Source organism: Struthio camelus, chromosome 5 (assembly GCF_040807025.1).
Source record: "Struthio camelus isolate bStrCam1 chromosome 5, bStrCam1.hap1, whole genome shotgun sequence".
Taxonomy (NCBI): Eukaryota; Metazoa; Chordata; class Aves; order Struthioniformes; family Struthionidae; genus Struthio; species Struthio camelus.
This window is the reverse complement of record NC_090946.1, coordinates 64,356,974-64,371,995: the sequence shown is the minus strand read 5'-3', so window position 1 is coordinate 64,371,995 and position 15,022 is coordinate 64,356,974. Positions and strand designations below refer to the sequence as shown.

Here is a 15,022-nt window from a genome sequence, read left to right as displayed (position 1 = left end):
GCCATGGTTCAGTCGTGGTTAGAAATGTAAGTGGGAGCCTGATGCAGAAAATATTTGTGAAATTCAGGCAGATCTACCAGTAAAGCTGCTTGAAGTTCAGTAAGAATAATAAATGGAGAGCACAGGGGTAGAATAACAGGAGTAAACTGGGTCACCTTTGGCTCTTCTAAATTCTGTTCAGTTTCAATTTGGGACAAATGCTTGTTTGGGTGGAACTTCATATTTTTGTGCCTAAAGTGATAGCCCTGCTGTTTCACTGTGGTTCAGTTGCTCAGGTGATTAACATAAAGGTTCTCTACACCCCTTGTCAGTTTTTTAGAGTTAACTATCAGAGTAGAGTCTTTACATCGAGTTGAAAGTGAAGGTATGCTAGACATAGCCAGGTGGTAGGACTACCTCATTTTCTTCCACCTCAGATGAAAGACTTTTTTTCCTTCCAATGCAATTCTGATCATGTAAAAATAAAACAGAAATGAACCTCTTTTCCCCTCCCTCACTTGTTCCACAGAAAACAAATTCTGTCCTCAGAAAACTAGAGTGCTCCATTTCTAATTTTGTAGGCCATAGGAGACTCGGACTTCCCCGCGCCGGCCACATCAGCGTTGGAGGCTGCTGCAGGCCTAAAGAGGCCCTAGCCCTCTGGGGTCTTTGAGGCCAGAGGCCGTCCATGAACAGGATCCTCTCTTCAGCTCGTGTTTTGGGGACCTGGCCTATGTGAGCTGGAACCCAGACACGCTCCACAGCGCATGAGCAAGTTTAGACAACTCGTAAGCTTCCCCAGCCTGACTAGCATCCGTTTTTCATGCAGTGACAGATTGTCCAGCAACCATTACGTAGCAGTTGTGGAGTAAGGAGGAACTGCAAAGTAGCCTGCAGTGTTTTTTCTTACTTCAAAATAAAGAAAGCAGGGGAAAATACCAACCCAGGCTGTCGTAGAAGTGTACTGTATTGTTCCTGCGTTAACTGCATGCGCTTCCAAAGATTTTTTTCCCTTATCTAATGTGCTGTTGCTTAATAATTATTTATTCCTCCCAGAGATCTGTAGGCTAGGTTGGTAGGAATGTATTCCTGTTTTTAACACAAAAGAAGAAAAATAGAACTGAGGCAGGAAGGATGAAGTAACTTGCCTTAAGTCACAATGTGATTCAGTGGTTTTAGGCAGAATTAGAATTTGAGGTTGATAGCCAGCAACTCCTTACTCCCATTGGAAGCAAATCTTTTTTAATTAAAATTAATGTGGGACAGTTGTCTCAGCATCAATTTCTAAATATATCAGGACTTTTTTCTATTTCAATATTCAGCCTGGAATTATAATACAGTCACAATAAAGAAGTTAAAATACTTAAATACAGAAGAGTGACAGATTTGCATTTTGCACTGTCTGTCATACCTGAAATAGCTGTGTCTCTTAAAACAACAACTCTATAGAGGTTTTTGTTTTTGTTTTTTTTTTAAATATTGAAAGAACAATTCCTCCATTGTTGTCCCTAAAGATATATTCGGCTCTTGGCAAAGACCAAAATTCTTGCTGAAGGCCACGCAATCTCACCCTGGGGAAGAGAAGGTTTCATATATAGCTTCAGCAGTGAGAGACTTCTTAGTACCACAGTGGAGTCATTGATGGCTTCCAAAAGACACATGACCTTGTTTTTCTTGAAATCAGAAATCACCCTTTTTATTTCTAATTTTGGAAATGTGAGAAGTTTGAGATTTTTTTATTATCCTGATAGTCCTCCCCCCATTCCTTTATTTATTTTCCTCATGATTTTGTGTGGAGGAAGTGGCAGGAGAATGGCTTTGGCTATTTGGAGAATGTGAAGATTTGACCAACTTTCTACTTTATCCTTCAAAAAGTAACATTAAATTATATTTTCAGGTGTTTTGTTTGTGAGTAGCTTGCCTTGTGCAACTTTTCCATTGTCTTTAATAAAAATTTAGATGTAATCCCTCTGGCAGTTGTGTCATATAGAAAACTCATTTACAGTGCACAAGAGATCAAAATTTTATTATTCACTCAAAAATGTGTTAGGCACCCTGGAGAAACCAGGAAAGACTCCACCTAGGAGCTTAAAGTCTCGATCCCGCATGTCACAGTAAGTGAAAGATACTGAGAGACAATGAAAGAGGGAATTGCAGAGAAAAGAGAAGCATTACCAGAATATTAGATCAGTCTTCATAAATTAGAAATTAGTATTGTGAATTCATAAATCATTTTAAGAATAATGTTTTGTCAGTTATGCAAAATTAGAGAAGATGGAATAATGATTTCATATGTTTCAAATCTCTAAAGTAATCAGTTTTCATTAAAATCAGGAAATACCTTAACACGTACCTTTCAGATATTTTTTTTATGTATTGTCATTAGCCCAGTTAGCAGAGGGTTTTTTTCCTTTGATTTGAGAGGAAGCTTGTTTGACTGTTGCTAGGTGATAGCTAATTATGATATTAACGGCCGGCAAGCTGTTGGCAGAGACTGCAAATTTTTTGTCCTTGTTAACAAAATGTATGCATTAGAGGTGCAGCAGTATATAAATGCTTCTGTATTGCTCAAAATTTATAGTGTGAGTGATAAATTTGTTAATGTAACCATGGTTATATTGCCAGATGTATATAGCATTAACCCCTGTTTGTGCTGTAGTCTTGTTAGTGCAAGTCCAGTAACGGCGTTCAAGTTGAAAGCAGAAAGACCGAACATGATATGGTCGTGGTAGAATCTGTGTTCCCTGATGGGGGAAACAAAGAGCTAAAAAGCATCATTGAGGATAATTGTCGTAAGGAAGTACTATTCGTCTGCCAGCATCTAGAGGGATGTTATATTCTCACAAAAATGTACTTAGGCTTTTCCTCTCAGTTACTACCCCATTCTAAATTTACTTCTAGAAGAATGGTTAAAATAACTATCTTCCAAGCTAGTTAGACATCCACTAATACTTTTTGGTAGTGATCTGAGTCCAGCTTACCTTGGGAGCTGAATGTACTTGTCAAGAGCATTGTTCCTTGCTGCCATTAGCTACAGAGTTTGTCAGACTCGAGGTAGATAAAAGCATCTATTGCTATGGTTGTCTCAGCAACTTCAACGTAAGAATGATTGGTTTTTTGTTGCTTTTCAGAAACCTTCTCAGGTGGGTTTTTATACTTGAAAGATGGTCCATTGGTTGCCATTTGACAAAACAGTTTGCTCTTTCTAGGTTTGATGTCATTTTGACATTTTCCTTCAATTCACTATTTGTTGGAGATGTAGGTGAGACTTACTGCAAAGAATTTTTTACTATGGAATGGGCTGGCAATGGTGCATTTACAGCGTTGGTGCAGGTGAAGCCTTTGTTCGCTTCACCTGGCAACTGTAGCTTCTGCTCATTGGGATTTGCAATTATATTGCTTCCCAATAAATCCTATTGACCCTGGGGCAAGGGGAGGTGGTCACAATGAATTGCGTGCTTTCCCTTCTGTTTTCTGTGCATTACTGGGAAGTCGTTGCACTTGGTCACCAGAGGAATACTCCTGTTTCCTCCTGCCGCACCTTTCTGCCGAATCCGTGTGTTGACCTGACTATAAAGGTGCCTTGGTCAGTCGCGTGATTTGCATCACCGTCACTGTCACTCGTGCCCAGCATTTTTGCCACTGCCACAGGCGGTCACGTGCTGGTAAGGCAAGCTGGTCCTGGATACAGGATCCTCTGTCGCTGTTGCCCGTTTGCGATCTAGCAGCTCTTTGCTGACTACATGCTTTGCACCGGGTATATTGTGCACAACAGCTCGTTAGCTTACAGCTGACACTGTTAATCTTTATACCCCTTACCAAGTTGTCCTCCCCTTTCCTTGGGGCTTTCGTGAGAAGATCCGGGCTTGCAAGTGCTTTGGCACTAACTGTCTTCTTAGCAGCTAAGCCCGCTGGGTCTTTGCTGTGGTTGGCACTGAGGTATAGACCACCTTCGCTCGCCCTGCTGAGCCGTCCTGGTCCCGGTTACCCACTCCTTGTTTCAAGGGCCTTTAAAGTGTGGCTCTGGGGTTCTGGGGTTTTTTGATTGCTTGTTTGTTTTTCCCCTTTTCTGTCTCCTCCTGCTTACCATCACCCACTGGACATATTTGGTAACAGAGTCGTTGGCCGATATTTATTGCCTTTCTTCTCTGTTTTCATCATCCCTTAATTGTGGTGTGCAGTCCCACACAATTGAGTTTGTTTTGAATTTTCAGTTGTTTGGGTTTTTTAAAATCTATTAATCAGGCCTTTCTGACAAAGAGGCCTGTGAGAGTTTTTGGCATAGTTGTGAACTACTGCAACTGTGAAAGAAAATTCATACCCTGGCTTTTTTTTTTTTTTTTTTTTCCTCCCCTTCTCCAGTGTTTGGCTTTAAGAACTACAGTCTCCTTGCTCTAATGTAAATTCCAGCAGACAAAGGATTTATATTTCCTTTTTTTAAGTCTCTTGAAGCCTACACACCTTTTAAAGGTTTTATAAATGTGCGATATACATTTTGGTAGAAATAATTAAACCAGGGGCTCACACATATTATTGCTTCTGTATGCCCTGGGAGCTGCTGGTTTGGTTGGCTGGCTGGCTGACTGCCAGGAAACCACACTGGTTGGCCAGCCACCTTTTGGGTCAGCCTGGTTTCCAGCAAAAGTTGTGTCCAAATCAACACATTCCCGTGGAATGTTTTAGTTTTCAGCAAAGCAACATTTTCCTATGGAAAAGCCTTCCATCAGAAAAATCTCCACTACCCCTCAGTCAGGCGGTTTTCCCATGCTGGGGCCCTACAGCATGCTGAAGTTTCCTCTGAGTTATGCCATCAGAGGAAAAACAATTAATTACCCAGCTCGGGTGGAAATCAAGTCCCATTTGTCTTTAAAAATTGATAGAAAATGCCCAGACATGTTGGAGTTGATCCAGAGGTGGCTGCTAGTGCCGGGTATCTCACTTTACATGAACGAAAGCTCACAAGTTAGTACCATTAGTCTTTAGTTTTCTTGGCTGCTTGTTTTCAACACAAATGTGAATGCTTGCTTTGCCCCTCCGTGGCAGAGCGCTAATGCCACAGTAAGAATGACTGATCATTTCAGATGGAGTTTGATCCTGCCCTTGACACACCTGAACTTGCATTTGCTGATGGTCAGTGTGATCTGCTACTGTTGTATACGTTTCGACCAAATGCTTGTAACAGTGTGAATATTCCTTTGGCCGAGGGCATACTTGAAATTGCAGTGCGTTTTCTGCAGATTAAGCCGACGATCCTTAACAGGTAACTGTTGGTGTTTCCACATATCTTCTTACCCTTAAACTGTTGTAACTCATGTTCTTTCAGTGTGTTCATTTGAAACTCCAGCTCTTTATGATTCATCCATTTTTTTTCCCCAAAAAATATGTGAAAGCTGTGTTTGTTTCTGCTACTGGGAGATTAAGTCAATCTGTGTGTAACAGAAATACACTGGGCCACAAGTTTCTTTGTACTGGTATAAGAGTTGTTCAAACTAGTTACTATTTTTCTTCTAATAGCCATATGGGGATTTATTAGAAGTTGACTTTAGTCAGTGCGCTTAGCTAATAAGTTGAGGGGAAAACCACTGCCATTAATAGTGCTAATTGTATAAATATTAATCTTATTCACAGCATGTTTTTATTACAAATGAAAATTCAAAAAACAAGTTTCATTTTTATTTTGCCTAAATACAAAATGTGCTGTTAACTTCTACAGGAACACCAGTCATTGCTCTCCAGCAACTTAAAGGCTAAATAGAGAAGAAACAGTTCATTTGAAAAAATGCCTGCCATGGCCCAAATGGCTTTTTATTATGGATGGTCCTTAGAAGAATGAACTTTTTCAAATGGTTTCTTAATCTGGAACCAGGGGGAAGCAGTTTCTGAACACTTTAAAGTGAGAGATAGTTTAACTCTGTCATTTGTCAACTTGAAATATGTTTTAATAATTAATACCATCTGAGATTTGATGTGCACGAGTTTGGGAACAGAAAGACAATTCATCCAACACTGATAAGGCTTAGCTGAACTTCAGCAAAGCCCTGCAAGCGCAGAAGTTTGTTGTTTGAAAGGCTTCACCGATATCTGTGACACGTTATTTACATGCTTGAATTCTTTAGCTTCCTTCCCTGAGAAGATACAGTTAATTTTCTCAGTTCATGTGGTTTTGTGCTGAATCGGATTTTTTTTTTTTTTTTATGAGAGCCTTGGGCCTTTTTCAAGTTGGAAAATACGGATAAATCACTATTGCTTTGTTTATTTAGAAGAAACATTTTGTCTATTCCAATATATAAGAGTTTTTCCTATCCTTTCTTTAACCCCACTTCCACCCACGTACAGGAATATCACAGTCTGGGAGTAAATTTTTTACTACAGCTTCATTTCGTAATTCCACTATTTTTTACTTGGGCTTTTGATACATATAGACATGTCATTCTATGAATTCTGATTCCTGCGGCACGTTTGTACAGTATGAAGACTACATTATTGTTTTCCTCTTGTAGCTTAACATGTGCTGTCCCAAAGACTATTCTGGACTCTGATGGGATATAAAAATGTGACCCTATCCTACACAAGTGTGAATGCCTTCAACAGCCCTCGACCTTCATGTGAGTTGAGGAGCTGCGCTTGAAGGACTGAGGCTCACTCTAAGAAATGCAAACAATTGAATACGTTAAGCTGTGTGAAGCGAGTGTGCTTGTTTAGACGAGTGCATGCCACAGTACACTTTACCACTTAGGAATGTATGCCTACTTAACTTCTTTTTGGTCATTTTGGTCTCTTTCTCTGTCTCTCAACTCCCCTTTTTGTTCAGAGGTATAGAAGGCTTTTATTACTCATGTAAGTGCCTTGGATCCTTTTACAGTCCATATTTTAACACTGTATTTAAATGAGCCACACAGTGAAGTTTTTATATGTTAGCACAAGAGTCTCTGCAGAATAATTATAAAAGTAGTGTGTTTTTTATATATAGCATTTTATCAGAACTTTGCTGATGCTGTAAATGTAATGGACAACATCTGTTTTCCATTTCACTGCATTTTGTGTAGTGGTTGTCTGCTCACGAGGAGAGAAGAGTAACTTTGAATAAAAATGGCTTGCTTCACGTTTTGCTTCCAAAGGTGAAGGTGATAAGGGCAGAGTTGTTTTATAATAATCTTACTGGAAGGTATTCAGTCTCTTACTTTTAATTTGGGCATAGAGTAATCCTTTATATGTTGATAATGTAGTTTTGTGGTGCTAATTTCAAGAAAAGCTTAGCGTAGTAAAATATATAGGATTGTGTTTAAGCTTTAGAGAACTTATCTGAAGCCTATTTCACAATTGTAGAAAAGATCAACAATCAGTCTCTTATATCTTCCTCGACAGTGCTATAACAAATCTGTGTGTTTTTAGTTATTTCCTCTAGATACTGTGCTTTTAAAACAGTTACTGTGTCTGAGCCCTAGGATCTAATCAGTGAACTCTTACCTATAGTACCTTTCACATTGAGGACTCCCCCTCGGAACAAGGAGGGCAGCAGACCTGGAGGCACCAGTGTGTGGATTTCCCCAGGACATAATGAGCTGCGCAGTAGTGGAAGGAGGGGCATATCTGGCAAAAAGTAATTTACATTGTTGTGAAAAGTGCAAGGTTGCCTTTTATGTCCAGGAAGTTTGGTTGCTTTTTAATTTTTCCCTGAATAGCTCCACGCAAGAAATAGCAGAATGCTCTATATGTGTTTGCGTCTTGGAGAGCCTTGGAGAGCGAGGAGCTCCCTGCGGACCGTTCTTTCCTTGCATTCTTTTCTGCTGGATCTCCTGTTGTAGCATGGGCGTCTAGTGAAATACCCCAGGCTGAAGCTGCTGTTTGTTATGGATATAGCATTCTCCGAGGAGTAATTGGCTAGAATTCCTGTTTGTATAAAGAACACATAACGTTAGGAAGTTGGTTTTCTTGCTCTGGTTAGGGCTTTTGATCTTGATGTTCTCCGTTGGTCTCTGATTGGGGCGGTGCTAGCAGGCAGCTTTTGCTCTGAGCCCCTGCTTTGGACTATATGCATTAAAGAACATCAACAAATCCTTCTGCCTGAGTGATAGGCTGTGCGGAGGGCACTGTAGGAGGAACAATTCTGCTTTAGCAGAGATTGTTACGACGATTGCGTTGGCTTTACATCTCCAGGTCGTCTTATGCTGCTGTTTACCTCACAGATAAGTGATCAAAATACATCTACGAAACCTATTTTCCTTGCTCAGTGTTTTGGTAAAACCCCTCTTCCTGTAGCCCTCTAGGGCCTACCGTTTTTCCATCCCATCAGGCACAATTTCCCTTCACCTTCAAAACTCTGCAGGGCCTCTCCTTGCATTGCCTGTCCTCTCTCACATGCTCTGTAGAATTTGCCTTTGCCGGTGAAGCTGGACAGTTCATTGCCAAATGGCTACGTTACCAAACGAGGACTTGTGTGGACTTCTTCTGCTTCTGATCCTTGTTCTCCAGATCTGTAGATACCTTGTTGTCTTCCTTGAGCTCCCTCTTTGAAATTCTTTGCTCTGGTGCAAAACGGACAGAGGCGAGGGAAGTCGCCTGTCAACTGGTGGCTACAGGTCTGTCTGTCCGTCCTGCTGGGTTTTTACATTCTCCCATCTGTTTTCTGGCTTGCTTGAACTGCTGTTGAGGTTGTTTGAGAGGATGCCATTTTTTTCCTACTCCACATCACATTGCCTCTAGTGCAGTGAGTTTTCTCCTGTGCAGTGCCTCCAAACTAAAAACATACCGTGTTTGTTGCCTTGTAGCCTTTGTCTCCTCTACTAAACTTGCTGGCCCAAGCAACTAAAATTATCGCTAGGAAAGTAAGCTACAAAAAAAACAACAGAGGAAGCAAAGTTGAGGAGACTGTACCGTTATTTCCTCCTCTTCCTCCTCTTTCCCAGTAAAGGTTGGGTATGTTGCCCAGTTCCAGCCGTATCTGGCAGAGGCGAGGTGTCCTACAGAGGACCACCCCAAGCGCCTGTGTGAGCAGGGGACTGCGTGGAGGTGGAAGCTGGCAAGGGCTGCAGCCACCACTGGCAGTCGTAAGCACCCAGCCCGCATTCACGGACAAGACTGAGCTTCATTAATTTGAGGCCTTGCGGGACAGCTCATTTACCAGCGTGTTTTCTGATGCAGTGAGATGCATCTCTTAATGTATGGTGCTTCCGTGGATGTAGTAGTCCTGTGTAAACGCAGCAACTGTGTAATGTTTGGCTAAAGCTTTCTCATGTTGATGCTTTAGCTGGGACGGTGGGTTGTTATGCCTGAGTAAACGCTATAAAGCATTTTCTTTTTTAGCAGGTGGCTTTGAAAAAAGTTGTATATTTGGCTGTACTGTGAATTCAGTAAATATTTTTGACGTTGATTTGTTTCTTTTTTTATTTATTTCAAACTGCTTTTTTTCTCCCTCTGAATTAGAGCGTGGGTGTGTGCTATGCTGAAGATTTTTTTTTCTCTTGTTCAGAGAATGTGAATCTTGAATCAAATTAACCTATTTTTAAAGTTAAATTTTAGGCCCTTGCTTGAAGGCAAACGTGCCATGAAGTTACCCTAGCTTTAAAAACGAAACGGATTTCGTACAAATAGTGACTTGTAATTATTAAATGTAAATGAGATTTTCTTTACACTTATTTCTTATTACCTTTAGCACATCAGGTCCACCCATTTGGCCAGGAAGCACCTTTTTCAAGAGAAATGGAGCCCTTCTACAAGGTAGGTGATGGATAATACATCTTAGAGTAACTGTTCTGCTTAACAAATACCTCTTGAAAATTGCACAGCTTTTAAAATATTCACTGGGGAAGAAATGGAACAGTTATTTTTATTTTTGTTGTTTAACCTTTTTCCTTTATTGTGTATCTGATGCCATGAAAATGGTGATTTATTGCATAAACTGAGTGTAGTCCATGAAAGTTACTGCTTTTTTTCTTTCCTCAGATTATTATTTGCTTATTGTAAATTAATTAAGGCAAAGGCTTTTTTTTTTTTTTTTTTTCCTTTGTGCAGAACAAAGAGTGCCCAGAACAAAACAGTTCAGCTAACCAGCAGCAGTTACAGCTGTCTGGATGAAGCAGGATTGTTCTTTGAGAGAGATCCATTCTTTTAGTCCCTAATTGTGCTGATATCAAAGTATCCCTGTCGGTAGGGTATCAATGCTGTGGTGAGGAAGACAGTAACAGAAGATTTGTCTCAGGAAACCCACCAGATTTAAGGGTGTTTATCTTCATAGGGGAATTTGACATGTCTTATTTCCATTAGATGGACAATATGAACAAAAGCTATACGTGTACAGATTTGATAGGTGAATGTTTTCAGTCAGACTTTTAAAAATGATTATTCACTGCTAAGTGTATTTACATTCCTGCTATTGACTATGTAGAACTCCTGTTATTCTTAACAAAATTGTCTCGGGGACATACAGAGAAGGATGTTTCCCTAAACTCTCGTGCAGTTGTATATGGTGCAAAAGTAACTTAGACCCTTTAGGATGACTTTACAGTTTTTGCAAGTATTTGTCCATGAAGTGTCTCAGTTTTGTGCTCGTTCTCATGATGCCAAGAGTTTTATGACTTACCTTCTGGCAGAAAATACTGTACAATGTTCCCCAGAACGTTTATCCAAATTACTTAGGATGAAGCCTTACTCATAACTAGATTCACAAATGTATAATTGGCAAGAAATACTGCTCACCTTCAACACACCAAAGTAATCCAGCATCTGTAGTTTGCCTGAGCATATTTTTCGACTGATTTCTTGTACATCCATGAATCTGCATCATTAAATTATCTAATGCCCATGCTGAGATTTGTTCAAACATATATGAAACACATTAAAGGATTCTGACTATTTCTTAACGCTAGGGGATGGTATAAACTGTAGAATTTGGAAGCTTTTGAATTTGATCTGGCTAGGATAAATCTACTGTCTTTGCAGTGTTTACTACTGGAAAGAACTGAAGGAAAGGAGAAAAAGAAAACCTTGTAAAAAGATACGATTAGTTTTCTGTTGTTGAATGATTTTATTTCTAAATGTGTACTTGCGCATATACAGTCATGTCATATCTGTAACACCGTGTTTACCTGCCTGTTGTTATGATGCTAAATCTTTAGGAATTAAGAGCAACTATTTTGTAGACCTCCCTGTCTCAGCAGTTGCTTAAAGCTGTCTCTTTAGAAATAAAAGGACTCTTCTCCTCTTGTCTTCCATAAAAAACAGAAAAACCCTAAAACCCAAAACATTTCCTCATATTAAAACAAAAAAAAAAAACCAAAAACAAAAGCAGAAAAGGAGAGAGATGAGAGAGAGAGATGTCTTTTCAAGCAACTAGCAAAGCCTAACAGGACTTTAACTGAGTTGGCATTCTGTGTTACTCTTTCAAGTGGAGAAGCCAGCCGATCTGCACTCTCATATGCGTGATACATGAAGTTGGAGGGAAGAGGGAGTTCAGTGAAGAAAAAACTTTGTAAAGTTATCTTTTAACACTTCCTGGTTTTAATTTAAAAACAAGAAAATAACCCTAACAGACTCTGTTTTGTTTTTTCCCCATCAATGAGCTCTTTCATGTGCAGGTCTCAAGGAAGTGATAAATTTATCCTCTTTGCTGCTTCCGACCGCCTTTTCCAAAACACCTGTGTAAAGGAATGCTAGAGAGTGTAGGCAGATTTCAGATGAGGTCGTGGAGAGGCTTGTCAGGTCCTACCTTACATGACCATCTTAAGTCCCTTTTGCCAGTCCTTATGTCCAGCTTAACGTATATGAGAGAATGAAAAATTGACTCAAGTATCAGTTGCAAGTTATATTACTGCCTTTTGATTGTCAAAAGTTTAGTAACAAGGGATTTTAAATTATTTGATAAATATTTTGCTACACGTGAAAAGAATATTCAGTCTGTGTTATAGATAACACTGTAGGATAATATTCATGTGCTTTTGTCACACCTCATTTCTTGTAAGTTATTAAAGGAAATGTTCCTTTTGGTTTTGGGAACGGAGATAAAATCCACAATGTAAGTAGTACTTTCTCATCTAAGGTGGGCTAACAAACTCTCCTGATTTCTATTCATTTTATACCTGAACTATTTGGCAAAGTAATTTTAAACCATTGTAAAGTATTTAACATAGCTCTCCAGAGAAGGAGTGACTGAGAAATAGTTATCTGTAGATGTCAAAACAGCAAAGCAAGAGAACAGGAGGGGTATAAATCATTGTAGCTATTCTATGTCCTTAATGTCTTTGACATGACTAGGATTAATTCTCTGTTCTCTGCTGGCTGTCTTTACCTGTACTTTATTCAAGAATATTTAACTCACGTTCCAAAATGTATATGCTGTGTCCTTTTTGCCTGTGACTTGATTGGATGTAAGATGGTTATCTCTGTGTTTTTTTGTCTTTTTTTTTTTTTTTTGAGGATCATGGAACTGTGGTTCCTAACTTTAACTCTCTGATCAGAACAAATGATAAATTTACTTTTCCTCTTGTGCCAGTCACCGGCTCTGGCTGCTTTTTAAAATGTTGTCCTCCTATTAGATGAGAATTCTTCCTTATATCCTTGTGCTTTTTTTTCCTCTCATGAATTCCCATGTAGAACTTAATACAATGTAGACGGGATTCTTTAGCTGTACCAGATTCTGATACCTTCTCTCAAAACTTATTTGCAAGTCCATGGAGATTGCCTCACTCTGGCCTTCAGCATTCCCAGAGAACATGCAATGTTTTGCTTTTATTGCCTTAACTTTTCTGTCTAGGTTTTTGTAATTTGTTATTGTACGTGCTAGCATGGTATCAAGTCCTGGCTAATTTTTTTTAATCTTCTGTATTGGAGCTTTTGTTGCCATTATTTTTTCTTTATTCAGCTGTCTTAATGCTTCCGTTTTTATTTAATACAATACATGACAGAAGAGATCTGTGTAGTAGAAAAGATTCAGAGAGATGCTAAACTCTAAGAACTAGCTGAGGTGGGTGAGGACATATTCATAGGAGTTTTGAGGCCTTGAAACTAATGCATCGTGTTCAGGTAAGATCTGCTTTGTTTCTTTTGCTCTGGTTTTGGATGTTAAGCCCACGTTAAAGCCTTGCGGATGCAGTTGTTCAGAAATCAATGGCAGTAATTTAAACTACTACTTGAGTATTTGTCTACTTTGTTTACAATATATCAAACATTCTCTACAAATAAGTTAAAACTACAGATTGACTTTAGCAGTAGCTGTGTGTAAATTCCAACTGCTAGCTGAATGCCAGCTGTGAAATGTACCTGGACTCTGTAGAGTTTCTTATTCTGTCTGTTTCTTAAAGAGTTGTAACTGTCTATAGTAGCTAAAGATCTCTAAGTGAGAGAGAACTTTTATTTTGGAAAGAATAAATTGAACCTGCCACTCTTTTTTTGTCTCATTTGCCCTCACACTTCAGTAAAACTAAATGCAACTTATTATTTTGTCTTCTTATATCAAATTTGTTCTGTCCCGAGTTGCAAGGAAATGTACAGAGATGGTGATTGTGGGTATAATTACAGCTGTCAGGAAAACAGAGTGCAGTATTGTGAAAACAGATTTGCATACACTGTTGCTGTTCCAGTGGGGATTGAAACAAAAGTGTAAGAACTTCAGACATTGCCCCAGAAGATGCAAGAGCCCTGTAATCAGGCCATGTACTAACATAAAGCAATATCTCCCCTCTGATTTAAGATAAGTATACTTCTGCCAGTCTTAATGCAGTTCTGGGGTAAGCTTCCTGGGTCCAGGATTGAACTACTGAACAAAACCCAGCAGAAGCAGACCCCTGCTATCGTATGGTGAGTAAGTATTTATCGTTCAGGGAAGGAGTGTGAAAGTGGAGATGGCCTTCCTCATTATGACTAGAAATTTCACCTTAGATTACTTCTTCCAGCAGTTCTTGATCAGCTGTAGGTACAACCATATCTCTGCTACATATCTGCTTTGTTATATGAAGAAATTTCTCCGTTTGCTGTTCTGATGATCAATGCAATTTCAATCTGCTGCGTGTGGATGTTAAATCAAAGATACGAACTGCTACTCTGGAGATCTGAAAAATGTTTTTTGCAGACCTGCCTTGTATGAATAGGATTGCAGCGTTCAGTGCACTGAAGTCAGTCTGACCGGCTTTCCCATAAAGTCGCAATTCCCTTTTAATTAGGAGGAAGAAAAAGTTTGGCCAGAAAAAACCTTTTCCACCCTCAGAACACAGGAAGGGGGAAGAGTGAAGAATCGTGCACTTCTTCCATACCACTTGGCTAAGACAGCTCTGAGAAAGGAGGGCTTGTCTTCCTGCGAGCTCACAAGTTGCTTTGTTCACTCCGTACCATCAGCTACAGGGAACAATCATCTTCATTCTCCAGAACAGAGCAAGAGATATGATGCTTATACTTGGATGGCTTGGCCTCTTCTCCTCAGGGAAAATGTATTATAAGACGTTTTCATCTCTGACTGATGCTTCCGACAACCCATGCTTGATGTGCCTTGGAGCAGCTGCCAACTGCTGTAGCCAGAGAGAGCAGGCACTGTCTTTTAGGAATTCCTGCAGGAGAGTTAGGAGCCACTGTCGTCACGGGGTCAGAAATCACCAAAACCAGCATGAGATGGTGACTCCAGAATTTGTTGCACAGTGGAAGCAGAAACTCTAGCCACTAATGCCTCAGTAAAAACGTCAGCCTTTGATGCCCTCAGTCTAAGATGATGGCATTTGGGTTTTAATTTGCTGATGTCTGATATCTGACCATGAAATGAGGCTTTCAGAAAATTGCCAAAAAATGCAGCTCTCTCAATTCTTGGATAAGAATATGACTTATTTGAAAGAGCAAGAAAATTGCATCCCTAATTCCGAAAGTTTGTTTTGTACAAAACCTGTACAGACCAGACCTGAGAAGTCCTACATAAGAAGATGAGGAACCAGCTTATTTATGAGCACGTGCACACATTTATACAGAGTTCTTTTCCTTGAATAACCATGACACTCTTTGAAATGACCAAACAGTCCATTTAATCCATTGTCCATTGAGTAAGAAATGAGAGAGCAGACTTCGACTT

General features: G+C 39.6%; 1 protein-coding gene across 25 annotated transcripts in view; it reads left to right on the top strand.

Annotated features, from left to right (window-relative positions):
• Nucleotides 1-15,022, top strand: part of FOXN3 (forkhead box N3) — a 223,241-nt gene that overhangs the window by 136,494 nt on the left and 71,725 nt on the right. For all 25 annotated transcript variants that reach the window (XM_068946783.1, XM_068946786.1, XM_068946781.1 and 22 more), the window contains one exon: nt 9,632-9,696. In XM_068946783.1, the coding sequence (XP_068802884.1) occupies nt 9,632-9,696 (65 nt within the window). The remainder of the gene's footprint in view (nt 1-9,631; nt 9,697-15,022) is intronic.